General features: G+C 37.6%; 2 protein-coding genes across 2 annotated transcripts; one reads left to right on the top strand and one right to left on the bottom strand.

Moving 5' to 3' along the window:
* Positions 1-410: 410 nt before the first annotated feature.
* Positions 411-18,716, bottom strand: LOC134679029 (procollagen-lysine,2-oxoglutarate 5-dioxygenase). The gene is made up of 13 exons (XM_063537830.1): positions 18,339-18,716; positions 17,718-17,949; positions 17,194-17,369; positions 16,916-17,083; positions 16,483-16,682; positions 15,998-16,251; positions 15,208-15,432; positions 8,325-8,466; positions 7,090-7,272; positions 5,180-5,282; positions 3,296-3,444; positions 1,262-1,376; positions 411-701 (listed from the first exon to the last, which is right to left on the bottom strand). The coding sequence occupies exons 1-13, from the start codon at positions 18,418-18,420 to the stop codon at positions 532-534; spliced, it is 2,199 nt and encodes a 732-aa protein (XP_063393900.1). The 5' UTR covers positions 18,421-18,716; the 3' UTR covers positions 411-531.
* On the top strand, positions 9,940-13,604 carry LOC134679040 (immunoglobulin domain-containing protein oig-4-like). Its single transcript, XM_063537851.1, has 4 exons — positions 9,940-10,293; positions 10,365-10,436; positions 10,883-11,032; positions 13,267-13,604. The coding sequence occupies exons 1-4, from the start codon at positions 10,183-10,185 to the stop codon at positions 13,423-13,425; spliced, it is 492 nt and encodes a 163-aa protein (XP_063393921.1). The 5' UTR covers positions 9,940-10,182; the 3' UTR covers positions 13,426-13,604.
* Positions 18,717-18,843: the final 127 nt, after the last annotated feature.

The raw sequence follows: 18,843 nt of genomic DNA, 5'->3' as shown, positions 1-18,843 counted from the left end.
ATTAATGAAACGAATTAAAAGTATAATTAGATTATTTTAGTAGATTATTCATTTGATCAGATATAAAATGATTGTATTGCCATTTTTTAATTACTAATTACTGAACTATAGACACTATTTGTACCTATCCACTCGACAAGACTGTGTACCACATTAAGGCGATATCTACACATTATTATAACGACCCAGTATGTAATATATTATGTACGACCTCCAAATTACAATTTTTAAAACAACATACATTTTAGAATATCATGTACTATTAATGTTTTTTTTTTCAAATTAATAAGAGACTTATACATTTATATTTACCTACAACATAAGGTCACAATTTTTTCAGTTATACAAAGTACATATTCTGTCATATACAACATGGCATGTGGGACAAATTTACTTTTTGCCTGTTAGTATTTCTTACTAGATATAAAATACTAGCACCCGTCAATGAATTGGCAGGTGTTTGGCAGTGGTGATACTCTGCGTGTAGCGGTCGAATAGTGTTAAGAGCGGGTGCAGGGCGGGGCGGGGTGTTCACGGGTCGACGAAGGAGATCATGATGTAGCGCGTGCCGGCCGTGACGCGCAGGCCCTCGTGGTAGTGCGTGAGGCGGCCCGGGTGCATCAGCAGCCAGCCGGGCCGCGTGTCCGTCACCGAGCAGTTGTAGCGCAGGAAATGGCAGCCGCCACCCTCGTAGTCCACCTCTACAACCACATATTATAAACTTTACATACCCATTACGTTATACGTTCATATCTCACCATTTACCTGTATTGTAATATGAAATAGGTAAATCCTGCGTTAATTTCTTACCTCGATGTGGCATTGGCAACTAAGAATAATTGTTAACTATTTTGTAGGAAATGTCACGGACTCTACTGCTAATAGTATCCTACTATTTTTCGAATAAAACAATACAAAATAAGAGCTGCAACAAATTTCACCCTTAATTTGACGTATAAAATACTGGACGTTCACAATCATTATATTGAGCGTCGAGGTGATTCAAACTCACAACCTTCCGTATTTTCTCCATGTGAATCGTCAGTTATTCTTTCATGCATCTAAATTTACGCAGTTAGCGTTAGTTAGCTACCGCGATAATTTAACAAATATAAAAAAAAACTTGTGAGCAATGGCTACCTTAAGTAGAGCGCGGGTTGTTACATTTGTTCGCATAATATATGCGCGCTATTTCATGTTAACTTAAAATCGTGTTGAGATGGGAGGATAGTGTGTTTAGTTGTGTTGTGGTGATACTAACTGGGCGTGTTGAGGGCCAGATTGATGGTGTAGGTGGAGGAGTCGTGGTGCGGCCGCAGCGAGGGCTGCTCGTCGGGCCGGTAGCGCACCACGAAGTTCATCAAAGACACCGGCGGCTGACAACATAGAACACTTATTCATTATAACAAACAAGAGAGAAAACATATCTTCTTCCTCGCGTTATCCTTCCTCGTGGCATTTTGCCACGGCTCATGGGAGCCTGGGGTCCGCTTGACAACTCCGCATGATTTGACGTAGACACTAGTTTTTACGAAAGCGACTGGCATCTGACCTTTCAACCCAGAGGGGAAACTAGGCCTTGTTGGGATTAGTCCGGTTTCTACACGATGTTTTCCTTCACCGAAAAGCAACCGGTAAATATCAAATGATATTTCGTACATAAGTTCCGAAAAACTCATTGGTACGAGCCGGGGTTTGAACCCGCGACCTCCGGATTGAAAGTCGCACGCTCTTACCGCTCGGCCACCAGCGCTTCAGAGAGAGAGAGAGAAAAAAATTAATAATATAAAAATAGGCTTATTATTTATCAATTTTCTTGAATTTAACATATGCTCCTTCAGTGTATACTGTGTAACTAGGGATTGCAATCCGGACTGGTTTTGAATCCGGCCGGATCCGGCCGGATTTTGGCCTCAATCCGGCGGATCCGGCCGGATCCGGCCGGATTGGTATTGCGGCTAAAAAATTCATCAAGTCACGTATTTTATCATGTTTTTAGCGTTATATGCGAAGTTAAGGATATTTTTTAATGGATTAATAAAACTGGTGTCTTAACAGGAGACCTAGGCTCTCCGAAACATGTCGCGCGAGTGACTAAAAACAAGTGAGTCTAAACCGTAAATTATTCAATGTTAGTATGTCTCACAACAGTTTAATTCGATGACGGCTGTTTTAAGTCTCAAAAATCAACGTTTTCATTACTTAACCACAAATAAAATCTTCTTTTTCTCTTAAAATATCTATAGCCCAACCCACATTTCCAACAAAAAGGTGCTCTCAATTCAACCATTTTAGTTTTAGCAAACAAAATCAATAAACGTGTATATAATTGGCACACCATTTATACGTGTTAGGTTTTTTATAATGTGTTTATATGTATTTTTTATTGTTTTTAAGTGTTTTTATATTTTACTTTTATATTCATATTATAAAAACCCTAGCCTAAGAGAAATGATGAATAATAATAAATAAATATTATAGGACATTTTTACACAAATTGACTAAGCCCCACGGTAAGCTCAAGAAAGCTTGTGTTGTTGGTACTCAGACAACGATATATAATATACAAATACTTAAAATTAAATACATAGAAATCAACCATGACTCACAGGAACAAATATCTGTGCTCATCACACAAAAAATTGTCCTTACCGGGATTCGAAAACCCAGGATCGCGGCTCCACAGGCAGGATCACTACCCACTGGCTAGGTCAGACCGGTCGTCAAAAGTCAACATATATTTCTCTATTTAATTTTATAAATATTTATTCATTATTATATTTTAAATGCAGGTAACACTTATTATAAGTGGGCTAAAATGGTTTGTACAAAATCAAACGAAAGAACATGTACATTAAATTACAATGTAACAACACAATAAACTGAATATAAACCAATGCAGTACTTACGGTGCACGGAAATCTCACGACACATATTTCGTCGGCTAGAAGACTGGCGTCAACTAACAAACAAGTTGTTGTGTTGCTGTTTGCGAGAGAGAAAATTCGAATACTGGCGAGAACTTTTAAATTTTAGCAGTGTTTTAAGCTGTAATTTTATATTTTAGCGCTTTGATTCACTTTACCGGATCCGGGACCGGATCCGGTGAATTTTGCCGGATCCGGTATCATGAAAAATGTGCCGGATCCGGCCGGATTACCGGATCCGCCGGACCGGATTGCAATCCCTATGTGTAACTCTTTGCTGGTCCACTTGACTTGCGCCATCTGGCACCGCATACTTAGCACGCGCCATACTGACCGCCATAGTCTGTTAGTAAATGAGAACCACTCACGTTGTGATAGTAGCCGATGAAGACCATCTCCTGCAGGGGACGCACGTACTCCTTCAGAATGTGCAGCCAGTGCTTGTCCAGGCCCACTTGCGTCATGTGGATGTCCCGCGTCGGCACCGCCTCGTATCCGCCCTCCAGGCGTTTGTCCTGTCGAACAGTATGAGGTACATCGATTATTGTGAGATAAGCTAGGGGATGACAGTAAAGGCATTGAGACGGGACACTCAAATGTCAGCAACTACTTATTATAGTTCGTTTTTTTTAGCATTAGAAAGAACTTCCAAGAAGGTAAGCGATCTTGACATGTCGAACAGTATGAGGTACATCGATTATTGTGAGATAAGCTAGGGGATGACAGTAAAGGCATTGAGACGGGACACTCAAATGTCAGCAACTACTTATTATAGTTCGTTTTTTTTTAGCATTAGAAAGAACTTCCAAGAAGGTAAGCGATCTTGACATTTCTTTTAAAAACGATTACTTATGAAAGCAGAAGTATATGAATGATCGTATTAGATTCATAATTGTTACATATTTGCCGTGACTTATTTTTAAAACGTGATTTTCAATTAAAAGACACATCAAGATTGTTTACCTTCTTGCAAGTTCTTTCTAATGCTCGATTTCAGGTCGATGAAAATTCAATAGTGGGAATAGTGTTGCATTTCTTTTAATAATTTTCTAGCAAATCTAAATCAACTCTATTCCTTGCACTATAGGTTCAAATTTCAGTGCCACATTCTTGGTTTTTCATTCGTATGGTTGGGCCTTAGGAGGTTATAAGCAGGCTCTGGAGTTTTCATAACACTGATATTACTATTTAAATGAAAGTCATACTCATTCTCATTTAGTGATTTCATCCTAAAACACCTTTTTAAACATCCAAGCATTCACTTCTACATAATAAAATATTGAAATTGTGCTATATTTTAACTTAACTATCTAATTAAAAATACTATACTGTTGCGATCTATAAGTTGACATCAAGATGAGTTTTAAAAGAGATTTATGAACTTATCAAGATTACAACTGACCCGATTATACAATTTACACAATTTGTTGCATAATGTTTAGATAAATACTAACCTACTTACTCCATATACCTAAGATGGACTAATTACCTACCTAACTATTATATATTATACCTAAGAACTGATGTAAAAAGTAATGAAATAAATGCATTTGTATTATTTTTCAGACAAGCTTTTCAAATAATATGGGACAAAATCATCTCAACGTTATAATATGGATGAGTATGACTTTAATTTATCGACTCCATACTCTCCATAGCTCACTTCTGCTGTGCTTTAAAAAATCTAATAAGTAACAGGCTTGTCAATACGTGTCACATGAATGTTTCGACTATGGTTACGACATGACATATTACAGAGTATGCGTTAGCAAAAACACTACATCTTATAAAACAAAGTCCCCCGCCGTGTTTGTCTGTTTGTATGTTTGCGATAAACTCATAAACTACTAAACGGATTTTCATGCGGTTTTCTCCTATCAATAGTGATTTTTGAAGAAGATTTAGGTGTATATTTTGCTAACCCGTGCGAATCCGTAAAATAGAACAACGAGCGTAGCGAGTGGTTCGAAAAATGGAATCTTGAGCGTTGCGAGGGTTTCAAAGCACGAGGGTTAAACAAAATTTGCCCCCGGGTGAAACACAAAATTTTCACCACACCAACTCGAAGCAACTATTAAATGTAAAATATCAAACAAAATCAAACTTAATCAAACCCAAATGAATGTTATTAAATATTTATAATCCAAAATCATCATTTAAAAGTCAATTCTACTGCTATCAGTTTTTGAACTGCAAAGTAAGCCTTTCCGAGCTGGTGTGGTGAAAAATATATACATCAACCATGCTTACAGTATTGGATCCATCGCTCCACTGGCCGTACGCCTCCATGACTGCAATCCACTCCTTGCAGAACCGCATGGACATCATTGGGAACCAGTATACATCAGGACATGGCTGGAAATAACAATAATGAATCAAAAACTTTTTCCACGTGGTGGAATTAAGTAACTCTAATAAATTATAGGTAATACATGTTTAAGCTCTAGCCGCCCATACGTCAAATCTTGCCTAGCAAAATAAAATTTTATTTAGTCACCACAAAGTTCAAATTAGAATGGAACAGGAGACCTTTTTATAGGTCTCTGGGCAGCTAGAGGTTAAGATACATTACACATTCCGATATACCAAGTTGACAATTTAAGTGTCAATAACGGCTTAAATAATTAAAATTCAATATTAGGCGCGATAAAGTTCAGTACTTTTATGATTACGTCATTAATTTATTCGTATCGGTACCTCCAACGTTCTTTCAACCAAAACTTTCAATTTAGCATATATCTCCGTACGAATGTCCCGGTATAAGCAATTAATGTCTCTTGAAAACGTTGACGGTCCTGTTCACAATGGCATTACTAAGCCTTTGTCACAAGTCAAGATATCACTGCTGTCATTACACATATATGCACGTCCACTTTCATTCGGAGATATCATAAACCGATTAATCACTATAATAAAACGCCCGCATTGAAAGTGGTTCTATTTTTTGTAATGGACGCTTGGACGAAACATTGTTTTGTCAATAGTAACTGTATAGCTTGCTAAAGGTTCCGTCACACGGGCGCGTTTTTATTGGTTTCAATAGGCACAGTAACTTTTATATTAACACATATAAAATGTCTAGCAAGTAAACAATAGTTGATGTAAGTCGAAATGTTCAGATTATAAAATTTAACGCTCTTTCGATTTATTTCAACACGAATTGGTAGTATAATAGTATAGGTTAAAAAACATGAGTGGTATAAGATGTGGGACGCTTCGCAGGAGCGCGCTAATTGAATGATTATGCGAATCGCGGCGCGGGGATTGATTTACATTGCAATTTAACAACGCAAACAGACTAAGTGGTTATCAACAACAAAAACATATATGTACCTACAGCTGTGTGCAATACAATAGCACTCACATTACTTTAGATCAATGAATTCAATTATATTGGAGTTTTATTTATGATTATTCGGCATCACTTAACATTCATTAAAAATAAACTGTATCATTACTTCAATTTAGTATCTTAAGCATTATTTCCAATCGAAGCTACATCTACACCCATCTCTTCCAGAGAACACGATCCTCTTCGCTGCCTGTAAGTACTAATAGTCCATCATTTGGACTTTCTTATTGACTCTTTTACCGACTACCTATCGGTTTGTTTGCTTGCTCGAGGCTCTGGTGATAGTGCTGCCCACAACAAACCATGACTATCTTTAAACTATTTTTAGAAATATTTACTGAAATTATTGGGGTTATCCCTTTACCAGGCTAAAGGATACATCTTTTCCACATACGGCACTTCAAACACTTATTTTCTATGCGTAAGACTAACAATCGATTGTCATTTTTGTAATGTCAGCCTGGTTAAGGGTTAAATATTGCACACTACTTAGGCACAAGGCCATAAACAGTGTTACAGAGTTTGTACATAATGAAAGAGTTACTGGTCAGTACCTTTCAAGTCATATTAGTATCTATTATCAGTGCTAAGCGCATTGGAAGATTGGAACGGGATTATATACGAGTAATTTCCTCTTAGCACATCTAAGATTTTGGATGGCCCCAATTTATATATTTTTTTAGTTCTTGTGATCCGGTACCTAATTCCCCAACACAATACAAATCCTCTTGATTGCACTACCTCAGAATGTACATGTAAGTACATGTAAACACAAATAACAAATGTGTAAAAGATGATTTGTGTACTGACCATTGCGGGTTTCTTGCCCTCTTCGAAGTTGGCGGCGTAGTCTGGGTGCAGGTAGCGCGCCTCCCAGTCTGGCTTGTTGTCCATCACCTGGTACACGTCAGGGTACGTGCGAGACGTGTCGAAGCTCTCGGGGTTGACCAGATGCCCAAACTCCAACTCGTTGCTCACGTGCATGAACACACCCTGTCAATCATGCCATCTATATACTTCATACAGACATGCTAAATTACGCATCAAAATCGTCTCTGTAGGTACTATTATTTAGAGTTGACGCTACGATGGAGATGGAACACACGATACAAACTAGAGATGCCACGAATTCGACAACTATTCGGTATTCGGCCACTTTGCCGAATATTCGGTATTCGGCCGAATGTTGCCTACTATTCGGCCGAATACCGAATGTCTCTTGCACCTACCTAAAAAGTAAAAAATAACAAAAAAATAACCATAAAGTAGGTATATTTAATATTTAAAATGTATTCTTGGAAAGTGGTTAAATACGAAGGCACGTTGTTGAGCATTTGTTTATTCCAAAATATTTTATTTTTATCATGGGTCTGATTTGATTGACTCTAACTAAACATTCATTAATTCTGTTCAACATAAAAATATATCTTAGCAAACGTTGTGCTTTGTTGGAGAACAGTTTTCGTAATAATTGTGACTCTAAATGTACGCATGTCATTCCGAATATTCAGTCGCCGAATATTCGGTATTCGGCCGAGAGCGGGGGCCGAATATTCGGTATACGGTATTCGGCCAAATTCACTATTCGGGGCATCTCTAATACAAACTTAAAGTCATAGACTGCTAAAATCTGCCTTGCCGTTGCCCCCGGGGGCTTGCCTTTTTGGACTAAAGTTTACGAACTGTCACTTAACAGCCGGCACGATGGGACAAAATAGTTATACGACCGAAGCTAAGTAGTCTGTAAAAAGATGTCATTACAAAATTTATGCAGATAATTTTTACATTTAATCTGTCCAATCAGCCAACAATCCTTTTATAAATATTAAAAAAAACAACGGGTTGCACTCCGGGAGTGCTGGCAGAAGTCAAAACTCAATGACATTGTAACAGTTCTTCGATCAGGTCACGTGTCCGACTGTCCGTCTTACGTCTTACGAATCTTACGGTCACGTGACCTGTCGCGAGTTTAACATTTTTTCCTCATCACAAAAAGTGCACAGCGCCGCTAAAGAACTTTTCGCTTCAATAAATTAGTAACGTACGAGATCTCTAAGGTTAGCGCAGAAAGCCATGTCGGGGTCCACTGCCTCCTTGTGGTAGTCGACGGTCTTGGCGGCGCCGGCTCGGAACGTGGCCATCTTCATCAGGTAGCAGTTGGTGATGAACGGCACGTTCCATATCCCCCTGCGGACGGAACACATCTCATGTTGAGTCTTAAGAAGGTACACAAGATCTAATAAAAGCGTGTAGTGATAAATCTACTTTTGTTCCCGATTTCCACGGGCGCTATTACAACGCGCGTTAAAAAACCGTTTGAATGACACAAATGGGTACATGTGTAGGTATTTATTCACACGACAGCGGTGGCGCTTTTTATCAAGCGTTGTTGGATTTTCGACTTTAAGCCTTGGTCGTTAAATCGAATTTAGTGTGCTGACAGATTCAAGCGCTTTCTTAACGCGCGTTGTAAAAGCTCTACACTTCTTACGAACTTGGGGCTTACAGTTCTTAGGAAGCGAATACATATAAAACCCAGGATACAATATGAGGAAGCTAGTTCTATACTGGTTTTATATGTATTCGATTGGCGAAGCGACGGTAGTATTTTTGCACACATTTTTGAAGACCATTCTGTTCATTATCTGTATCTGTTTCACCTTGGTCAAAGATGCTTTCGTATATCCGGACATACGAAAGCATTTTTTTAAATATTTCCTTCAAAATGGCAGATCGGCGGCAGGTAGTTTTAAATTGTTATGCTCGCGAGGTCTACAGCTCACAGAGCTCTAGTAGTTCTAGTTTTATATCTAAAATATATATTTGTAAAGTTCACGTATGCGGAATAATGTAAAAGTTTTTAATAGGTATGTAAAACTTAAAAAAAAAGAAACGGAAATTATATGTTACTGACAATTTAACATTCCCTTATAAAACAAAAACCAAAAGTTAAAATACTTTCATTAAAATAATTTAATTTCTGTTTCATAGTAAGTATAAACACTATACTATTCAATGTGTCAAAAGGCCCCAATAAGGTCAGCCGTACTTAAGATACACTTTGTTGTTATGGGATAATCTTACACTAATCGACCTATTCCGATTATTGGACACAAGTTCAGCATATATCGTTTTATTTTCCTCCTCAATTCAACTCTCATACTTCACCTATTTATTTAACAAATAAAACAGCTGATAATAATTCATTATAACCTTTAGTTCAGGCATGATAACCTTTATGTTAGGTAGTAGACAAATAATTGGTATTTCTTATCTTTTCAAGACTTAAATAAAAGCAGAAAAATGCTTTCGCTTATTTCGTAAGTGAGAGGCGAGATCACAGAAATGTAACGACAAATACGAACAAGATATAGGTCAATGAAAATCATAAGGAATCTCTAATTAAGGTATACGTCCTAATAGTGAACAACCCACTTACCACGAATTAAGGTATTAAGGAATTAAGGTATTGGGACCATATCCAGCAATAGGACATTTAAGGTAGGTAACCTATTTAGCGAGTTTTTGTTTTCATAGTATTCCATTGTTCTGTTGGTAAGCGTATACGTCTACTTTTGTTTAAGTGGTTTAAGTAGGTTCTTTTAAAACGCAGATGATAAATAACAGATACCAATAAACTTAATATTGGTAGGTAACGCTCGTCCTATAAATATTCAATATAGTTGTAGTATCAATGTACGAAATGCGAAAGGATATGACGATTGGTATATATCAAGCAGGGGACGAGACAAGGGCCCTCCTGCGATCACCTCCGCCATTAGTCAATTGAGAGATTGGCGTGGCGAGCGTGCAGAGCTGCAGTCGCGCAGATACCTCGCGGGCCCGTGCCAGCGCCCAGGACACCTGGACCTCATCTCTTCCCGCCAATAACAACCTATCAAAATGTTCTTCCTTAGAGCTAAAATTCTCTTAGGATTGTTCTTAGTATTCTGGTTTATAATCGACCCAGCAAGTGCGCGTCGTGGACGCTCCAGAGGTAGAACGAAATCCAAGGTAACGCTTTTGTCTACGTTAACTGCTACCTTCTTATAATCGGCTGGTTTCTGATATTATTTTACTTGCAGGTGCAAATTGGCTTACCTATAACTGGGAAATATAGAGACCCGGAATCCGATCAATATTACAACAACAACGATGTAAGTGAGCTTATTAATTTTGTATTACAATTGAGTTTAGTTAAGAGTAATGGCCATTTGATAAATAATTATAGCCTGACAAGTCGCAGTGCCAGTGTGACCCCGGTACTGGTATTTTTATTTTATATTCAAATTTAAGTAATTATTTTTACCAGTTCAATTGAGTAGTTGATAGTTAGGTAGATTAGGTATCTGATGTAAAATTATGTACGTCCAACGCATCGAGTTTGTCGCATAAAGTAAGCGCGCTTTAGTGTGTTCTACGGTAATAAATAAACTAAACCCCCTTATTCATAAACGTTTACTAAAGTTGACAAGCCGATAATAATCGACGTATTGGTATGATGGAAAGGGACAAACAATTATTATCGGCTTGTCAACTTTAGTAAATGTTTATGAATAAGGGGGTGATACTCGTAATAACACAATTGGCCGTTGTAATTCAGGGAGCCAAGATCCTGCTGGCGTCGCACTTCGATCTCGAGTACGTGTTGGGCCACAAGATCGCCTTCCTCTGCATTGCCAAGGGCTCACCGCGTCCTCACATCACTTGGTTCAAAGACGGCGTCGAAATTTTTGCTCATCATTATCTTCATGTAAGCGAATTCTTATTTTAAGCTCACTATTTAGTAATAAGTAATAAATAAACATTATTAAGTAACCCCACTTTCTTGTAATTTACATGGTCGAAAAAATGCTCCGTGTTAAATATATTCATTATTAAATGTATCGATTTAAATTCGTAATAGGTACTTATTTGCGTTGTATGATACCATATGCTAATTAACTATAAACGCTCTGTTTGAGGCGCTAACGCCACTACATAGAGCCGAATAAAGAGAGACAACGACAGTTAACCCCTATTGGAAACGTTTCGTGATTTAACACAGTAGCCGAAATAATTTGGACAATATTATAAATTGCTGACTTACATTTTTGTAACGAATTTATATTAGTCGCTTGGGGCCCCTACAATAAGCAATGAGTTATGATCTTATGATAGCTGTAGAAGTGTAGAGTATTTTATATGTAGAAAAGGCACCGTTCGACGCTCGGCATACTCATTTAGATTAAGGTTAACGACGCAGTTCACTGAACATTCGTTAACCTCATTATGACGCGATGAGACTGATGAGCTTATGAGATATTTCTGTCTACTATTTTGAGTCTTCTTCTGTTTTATACTGTAACATTCGTATTTCTATGTTATTATTTCGTGAACATTTACTTTATCAGCTATTCATTGTAAATTAAAATATAACAACATGTTCTGTTCGCTAAGCCACTAGTACTTTTCGCCCTGCATAATGATATCCAGCCAAATTAAAATAAGTACATAAATAAATAACTAAATTAAACATTCACCACAACAGTAAAAAAGTTTAAAACATTTACTCGTCTAATATTTATGATACTTATGGACTATTCTCTTGTCGTCGTACAATGTCGTCCTCGTCGCGTCGCCCGGACGCAGTCCATAAAAACGTCTCGATTTAAGGCCTGTGCACACCGGCTGCGTGTGCGTGACGTGCACGGGCGCGTGCGGAGTTGTAGTATACAAATCCTTATGAGAGACGGCACACCGCTTGCGTGACGTGTGCGTGTGCGGCTCCAACATTTTAGCGCACGCACACGCGCACGTCACGCACACGCAAGCCGGTGTGGCTCGGCCTTTACTCTAACAGTAGAATCGGCTCACTAGGTTACGCTACATGGAATAAAACTAATAATAAGTTTTGGATTTTCATACCTACTATAAGCAAAATACCTAATATAAGGGGGTATGAAAATGTATGGGAAGTAAAATCGTTCGAAATTTATCTTACGCATCTCGTAGCATCGGCTGCGTGGAAACACTTTTTTATTAACTTTATAATGTATTTTATAATATAATCGTTCATAAGGAGTAAAGTCCACTCGTGCGTCGGAGCTGACACACACACACTATTTATTTTATCACTTTTTAGGGCTTTTATCGTTGGCTGTACTTTTCATTCAACAATCTACTAATAGTCATCGAGACTTTTATAACAAACCCAAACATAATGAGGTAGCGTTGTTTTATCAAGAGTTTCTATGACATGACCTCCTCCGGTCTCCAACATAAGAACAGCTCGATGGTACAGTCAACCAAGAAAGTGGTCTACCACTTTTCAACTCTATTATCTGATTGATAGAGTCGAAAAGTGGTAGACCACTTTCTTGGCTGACCGTACCATAACATTGTAAGTTTCAGCTCAATCCAATAATGAAAAGCGAGTCTAATTTAGCTCAGCGATGGATGAGTCGATTTGTCTGATTTGAATAACTCGAATCAACGAACAGATGAGTTAACTCGAATCAAGATTCTATGCAACTCGACGGCTAACTGACTAAGAACAATAGCGAAGTAGCGAAATCTACTGGCAAACCTGAATCGCTTAACTACAAACTAGATTTACAATTGCACTTATTGAGATAAAGGATAAAATCAGTCAAAATAAATAAAAAACGTAAGTAATAAATATAAAAGGTTGGTATCCGATCCGATGACTCGGCGAATGTAACTAAATTATCACTAACATATTATAAAGTCCCCCGCGGAGTCTGTCTGTCTGTACATCACTATATTCGCAATAAACTCATGAACTACTAAACGGAGTCATGCGTAAGTAAGATTCTTGAGTAAGGTTTCGGTGTATACTTTGTCAACCCATGCGAAGCCGCGGCGGGTCGCAAGTTACTTTACTTCCAACTCTTATATTGTTTCTTCAATTCATAAGAAAAGTGAAAGAATTATGAACCTAAACTGTAAACACGAACTCATGAACATTGTCTTTATAACGTACAGATTCACGAGTGGCCGATCGGCGAGGACCGCGTCAAGTCCAAGATCGAGATCGACCCGGCCACCCAGATGGACGCCGGCGTGTACGAGTGCACGGCGGACAACATGTACTCCATCGACCGCCGCTCCTTCAAGACTGACTTCTCCATTGCCTTTGACTAGACGTGCTACTGACTGCCGTCGCGTGTCTTGCGGTGCACCGTGCACTGCATTTATCGTGCCGCTTACGAACCAAACCCTTAAATCACTTTTTCCATAAAACACGAGACTTATCTGGCGCCTATTTCACCAACTTTCCAACTGAGAATGGATATGAATTTAATAGATGTTAATGGACTCTACTTCCCGTGAGATTAATAAATAATTATGTAATAACTTAATACACCTTCATATATTAATACCTCAGAAAATAATATCAGGCGCGGGTTCTGTACCTTACACTTGTACTGATTTGTTCTTTTAAGTGCCCTGACATTGGAACTTTTAATAATTATAAGGATCATTTTGACTCCTTATGTACCATCATTTTGTATGACAATAACAATATAATTGCTAGTGCCTGACAAGCATGAAAGTTCGAATGGCAGAAGCAGCATAATATACCTACAAGATCGAAAATATATATTGTTATATGCTAAAATAGAAGATATTTTTATCCTAGCATTATTAATAGTACATTTGTATGATATCATTGAATGTAAAATGGTGTATCATTTTGTTTCCAACCCATTTATTTGTGCAATAATTAGTGGGTAATATATCAACATTACACGAATTGAGAGCTGACACGTAAGCTCAGTGTTCTCAGTAACGAGGACGCCAGGCATTCTGATGAGATAGTTGCCGCCGCAATCGTAAAATGAACTATGTACGTTACAGTGGCGAGGAGTCCACAGAACTCGATAACCAATAACTTGCCTAATTTGAGACGATTAAGGACCTTTAAAGGCCTCACAAAGACTTTTAATGGGACAGGTAGTACAGTCAGCACCAAAAAGACGGAGGCGAGCAAAGTGGCCAAATCTATCGTAAATTAACACACCTTTGTTACCATAGAAATAAGAATTTGTACATATCGATGTATGTATTTGGCCTCTTTGACCATCACTATTTACATATTTCGTGATCTTTTTGATGCTGACTGTAGGTGTCAATTGCTAAAGCAAGAGATTTAGGTGAAAACATATGAACTCAAAGAACATACCTAAAGAATCATTTGTGCCGTATGTACACATTCTCGTACTATAATCATTAGTTACCCTACTCTTAGAAAATGTGAAACGGGTGTTTCTATATTCACAAAGTCAACATGAACTCTGAGCTGCAGTCTAGTGAACACCTAATTGAGAATGCTATGCCACGAAGGTTGCAGGCGAGGCGAGTTAGCTAACTGGTACAAACGAAAAAATATACCATCCATAAACGACCTAAATATTAATAACATGATATGTTTAAGTTTCGACATGTTGCTACAGTCTCTCCTTTCCTGGCTGATAGGGATAGTTGATAAGAACTTTAATGAATTATTATTCAGCGTTATACATAACGGTGTCAGCGCGCCGTTTTATTTAACTACTGAGATAGCAAGTGCGTCATCTCATGTTGAGGAAGATGTGACCGGCTCCGAGAACGCCAGTAGCGATCGATTATTTTCTCTCGCAACAAAAGTATAAATGTAGTATCTATGTAAAGATATATTATGTAGATTGGTACAATTAAGACAGTCAAATTATTTAAACGTTCATGGCTAGTTGTTTACTCTGCGGGCATTTTGTAAAGATTTAACACTGAAGCAAACGAAACATTCACTCATGTTACTAGCTTCTTACTTATCATCGACAATGCAACAGCTGCTTAATAACAACTCACAATTGATTGTTGTGAACACGTTAAAATTCTACATACATATATGAAAAAAATCAAAATCGCCGTGCAGACTCTTACCTTATGGCGTGAAATACGATGTCCATGTAATCTGCAGACCTCGCGTAGAAGCCTTGCGAATTGATGGTGCCCCAGAAATTAGACCAGGCTCCTCCAAACCGCTTAAGCATCGGGGCGATGACATCATAGCCGGAAGAGAGCAAGTACCGCAGGGTGTCGGGCTCCACGCGGGCCACGCTGTCGATTGAGAAGAGGTAATCGCAGGAACTGCCCAGGCAGCGCTCCCTGAAACAGAACAATACTTAGGTCCTAGGTCTTAGGTCCTATTTCCAAAACATGTAGAACGTCTAGGTACCTAAATACGACTTCATAAGATCATAGGCACGTAATTTTTACAAAATTTGAGATTGTGATATTTTAACCTTTTGGACGCCAATGACCGATATATCCGCACCGCAGGTTCAACGCCAAGGACCGATTAATTGTTAACAGACCACAGAGCAACATATACCTACGTGCATATGCATAAAGTTCAATTTCAGTTTTGATACTTTGGTGACGTGGCGTCCGAGTGACAGCTTTTGTATTTGACACGGCGTCGAAAAGGTTAACTATGTTACACCTAAAACTTAGAATTTTATACATAACAAAATGGTAAAATATAGTCAGCTTTTAAACTTAAGTATGGCACAGCACCAATGAGTATACCAATAGGCATAAACTCAATAGATCAATTGAGAGCAGCATATTTGAAGTAACTATTAAATTGTGTCTGTATGGGACGCTAGTACCTATTATTATTTTCATTAGTCTGCTGTATGAACCATATTGTTGAATATGATAGTCTTACTTAGCAGTGTTCCTGGCTTCTGCTTCAGTGATGAAATCACTGGGCTTAATGCGTTTGGCTGTAGCATATTTCCTGCTGTAGTTTTGGTACCACATATCAACGTCTGACTCGTGGTACTCTACGTTATTCCGCAGAAGCAAGTGCAGTTTCTCTTTTGGGTAGTTAATGTCAAGTAATTGTTTTAGAAACTCTTCCAGGAAAGGAGTAGGTTGCTCGATGAACACAGCCAGCATAACTGACGGTAGTTCTTCTTCCTAAAACAAAAACGTTGAATGACTATAATCAAAGTTAATAGATAATTCATAAACACAACCTTGTAATATTTTACATGGCAAAATATTGCAAGCTATCAATCTCCAGTCTTATTAATATAGAAATAAATAATATAGGTAATCATACCAAATATTTAATCTAAATTACTTCCTAAATAATCTCCTACAAGCCTAATCTTAGATTTTATTTAAAGTTATAACTCTGCTTCGTACCTTAAGTTGTATCTTCTTGGCCCTACATAACGTACAACCCTCAGATACCGACCGGGATTTGGCCAAGTAGTTGCCCAAATTATTGAGTGTGAGCTTGGAAGGGCCGTTGCCGTGAACAATCAGCGGCCGCTGCTTTGTGGCAACGTTTGTAATATAAGGCCATTCTTCTTCTGTAGAGTTGGCAGTCAGCTGAACATCCGCTAAAAAATGGACAAAATATTATACTTTGTTGTAACTTAGTGACTGCAGTTATTTAGAGATATTCTCAGATATCAATTACACAACACATTAACAGTTTAACTTGTAGCAGCAATGTCTGACATAAGTAACCAACATTAGCAGGACTTTTTCACAATGGATACTTACACATGTATAAAAAAAAATCTTTTCTTATTTTCTTTAGTTACTAATAAATAAAACAATTTATACTTACATAAAGCTCCATTTAAATTTTGGAATATGGCCGAGTCATGGTCAAGAGAGATTTTCAGAGATTCCCTTGTAGTCTTATCCAAATACACTTTAGTATAATACAACTGATCATCATCTTTGTCCTTGATAGGTTTGTAATTCACTATCTCCGAAAGTTCAGGCAAGTACCCTGAAATAAAATTATTTTATTAATATTGTTGTATATGTACTTTTACTTCATCTTTTCACTAAGGGAATTATATAATGATTATTAGACTTAAGAATCCATAATGTACTTACCAATGAATCCTCCGGAATTAAGGTATGGGCTAGGAACCTCCGTTTTAGGATACATGCTTGCAAGCTTCACGTCTGGCCAACAGAACTGCTCAGCAGAAAACAGAACTCTGGTATTTTCAAATGATTTAAATTTCTTGATGATCTCTTCTAAGGTCCCCAGGAACATGACATCATAACTATGAGAGGGAAATATACAAAGGTACTTATGAATATAATGGCTCAATAATACTATTTGCTGAATTGACAAATCTCATATTGCAAGAGCATTGCAATTATTGCAAACCACTAATATGAAACTATGAAAGAAATACATATTGTAATGCAACATTTGTAACAAATATTTTTGAGAGTTTAATATTTTCCAGATTTTTTTTTCCAGTCATGTCTCCTTTGCTTGAGTAATTAGTTTAAATTCTAACAAAGCACACTTTGTTTGAACCTTTAACACCTTGCTGCACCAAGTATTTAAAGCTGAATGTTTTAATTTATTATTTTATATTTGTGCATTTTACTACTATTCTCACCTATCTGTGAATAGAATGATTTGGTCATTGTCCCCTTCCTTCTTGACCTGACTGATGTATTCTTTAAGTAAATTAATCTTCTGGCCACCACCAGCATAATTCATGTCACCACCGGTCCATTCTTGACCCTTGCCAAGCACCTTCACCTCAATGCCATACACGCTAGCTGAGCGCAGGAAGCGTTGCAAGCCATGATTATCCTCCGTTGCAACTGTGACCACTTTGACGGTTTCTGAAAGAAGTTATTTACTTTTTATATAGATAATTCAATGAAAACAGAACATTTTGAACGGAATGGATTTCCTATAACTTTTAATTCTTCATTTTAAGTATTTATATATATGTGTATAATATAGGTGTTATATATTTTGTAAATAAGAATAACTAATTAACTTATGTCTATTACCTACATATTAAGGTAAATCTCCTACAAAAATATGATTGAGTTCAACAAGACACTGAACAGCATAATGTTTAAGTTCTGTTAATTAATAGATACCTACTGACACTTTAAAAGCTAAAACTACAAGAAGCTTAAATACTATTCAATAAAACAGTAAATAAAATGCACAGAACAGAAACATAATTGTATTAAGTATCACACAATCAATCAATACATACCATTTCCATGAACCAGGCCATAACATAGGAGTATTACAATAGAAATCCCTCTGAACATTGTCATGTTCCCAAATGAGACCATTCCAAAAGTCAAACAGACTTCCGCACCGGGCGAGTCACGAACATAAACTGAAGCTCGTAAAACGCGACTAAAAAAAGACTTGGGCTACGCGGATACCACGATCGTGCTCCAGATACGTGCTCCCGCTTCCCGCCGACGATAAGCTCAAACTCTGTTTCACTTCTACAATACCTAACGTCTATAATCATTAATGTTAACTTCTGAGATACAGCCGTCCGATAATATTCCAATTGAGCTTGCTTTCAATTATATTCATTGTATTAAATGTAACAGAATGCATCAGCAAGTATCCCACGATTATACCAGCATTACATCATCCTAGTGCATCACCTAGGCATAGGCACCGAGGCACCATAATTACAAAGTTTACAAACATTTATCTTAATTTTATTCTGCAATACAATAACATCGATTGTCAAAGTG

Source organism: Cydia fagiglandana, chromosome Z, assembly GCF_963556715.1.
Source record: "Cydia fagiglandana chromosome Z, ilCydFagi1.1, whole genome shotgun sequence".
In the NCBI taxonomy this organism is placed as follows: domain Eukaryota; kingdom Metazoa; phylum Arthropoda; class Insecta; order Lepidoptera; family Tortricidae; genus Cydia; species Cydia fagiglandana.
The sequence above is the reverse complement of the archived record's forward strand: the minus strand, read 5'-3'. Positions and strand labels throughout refer to the sequence as shown.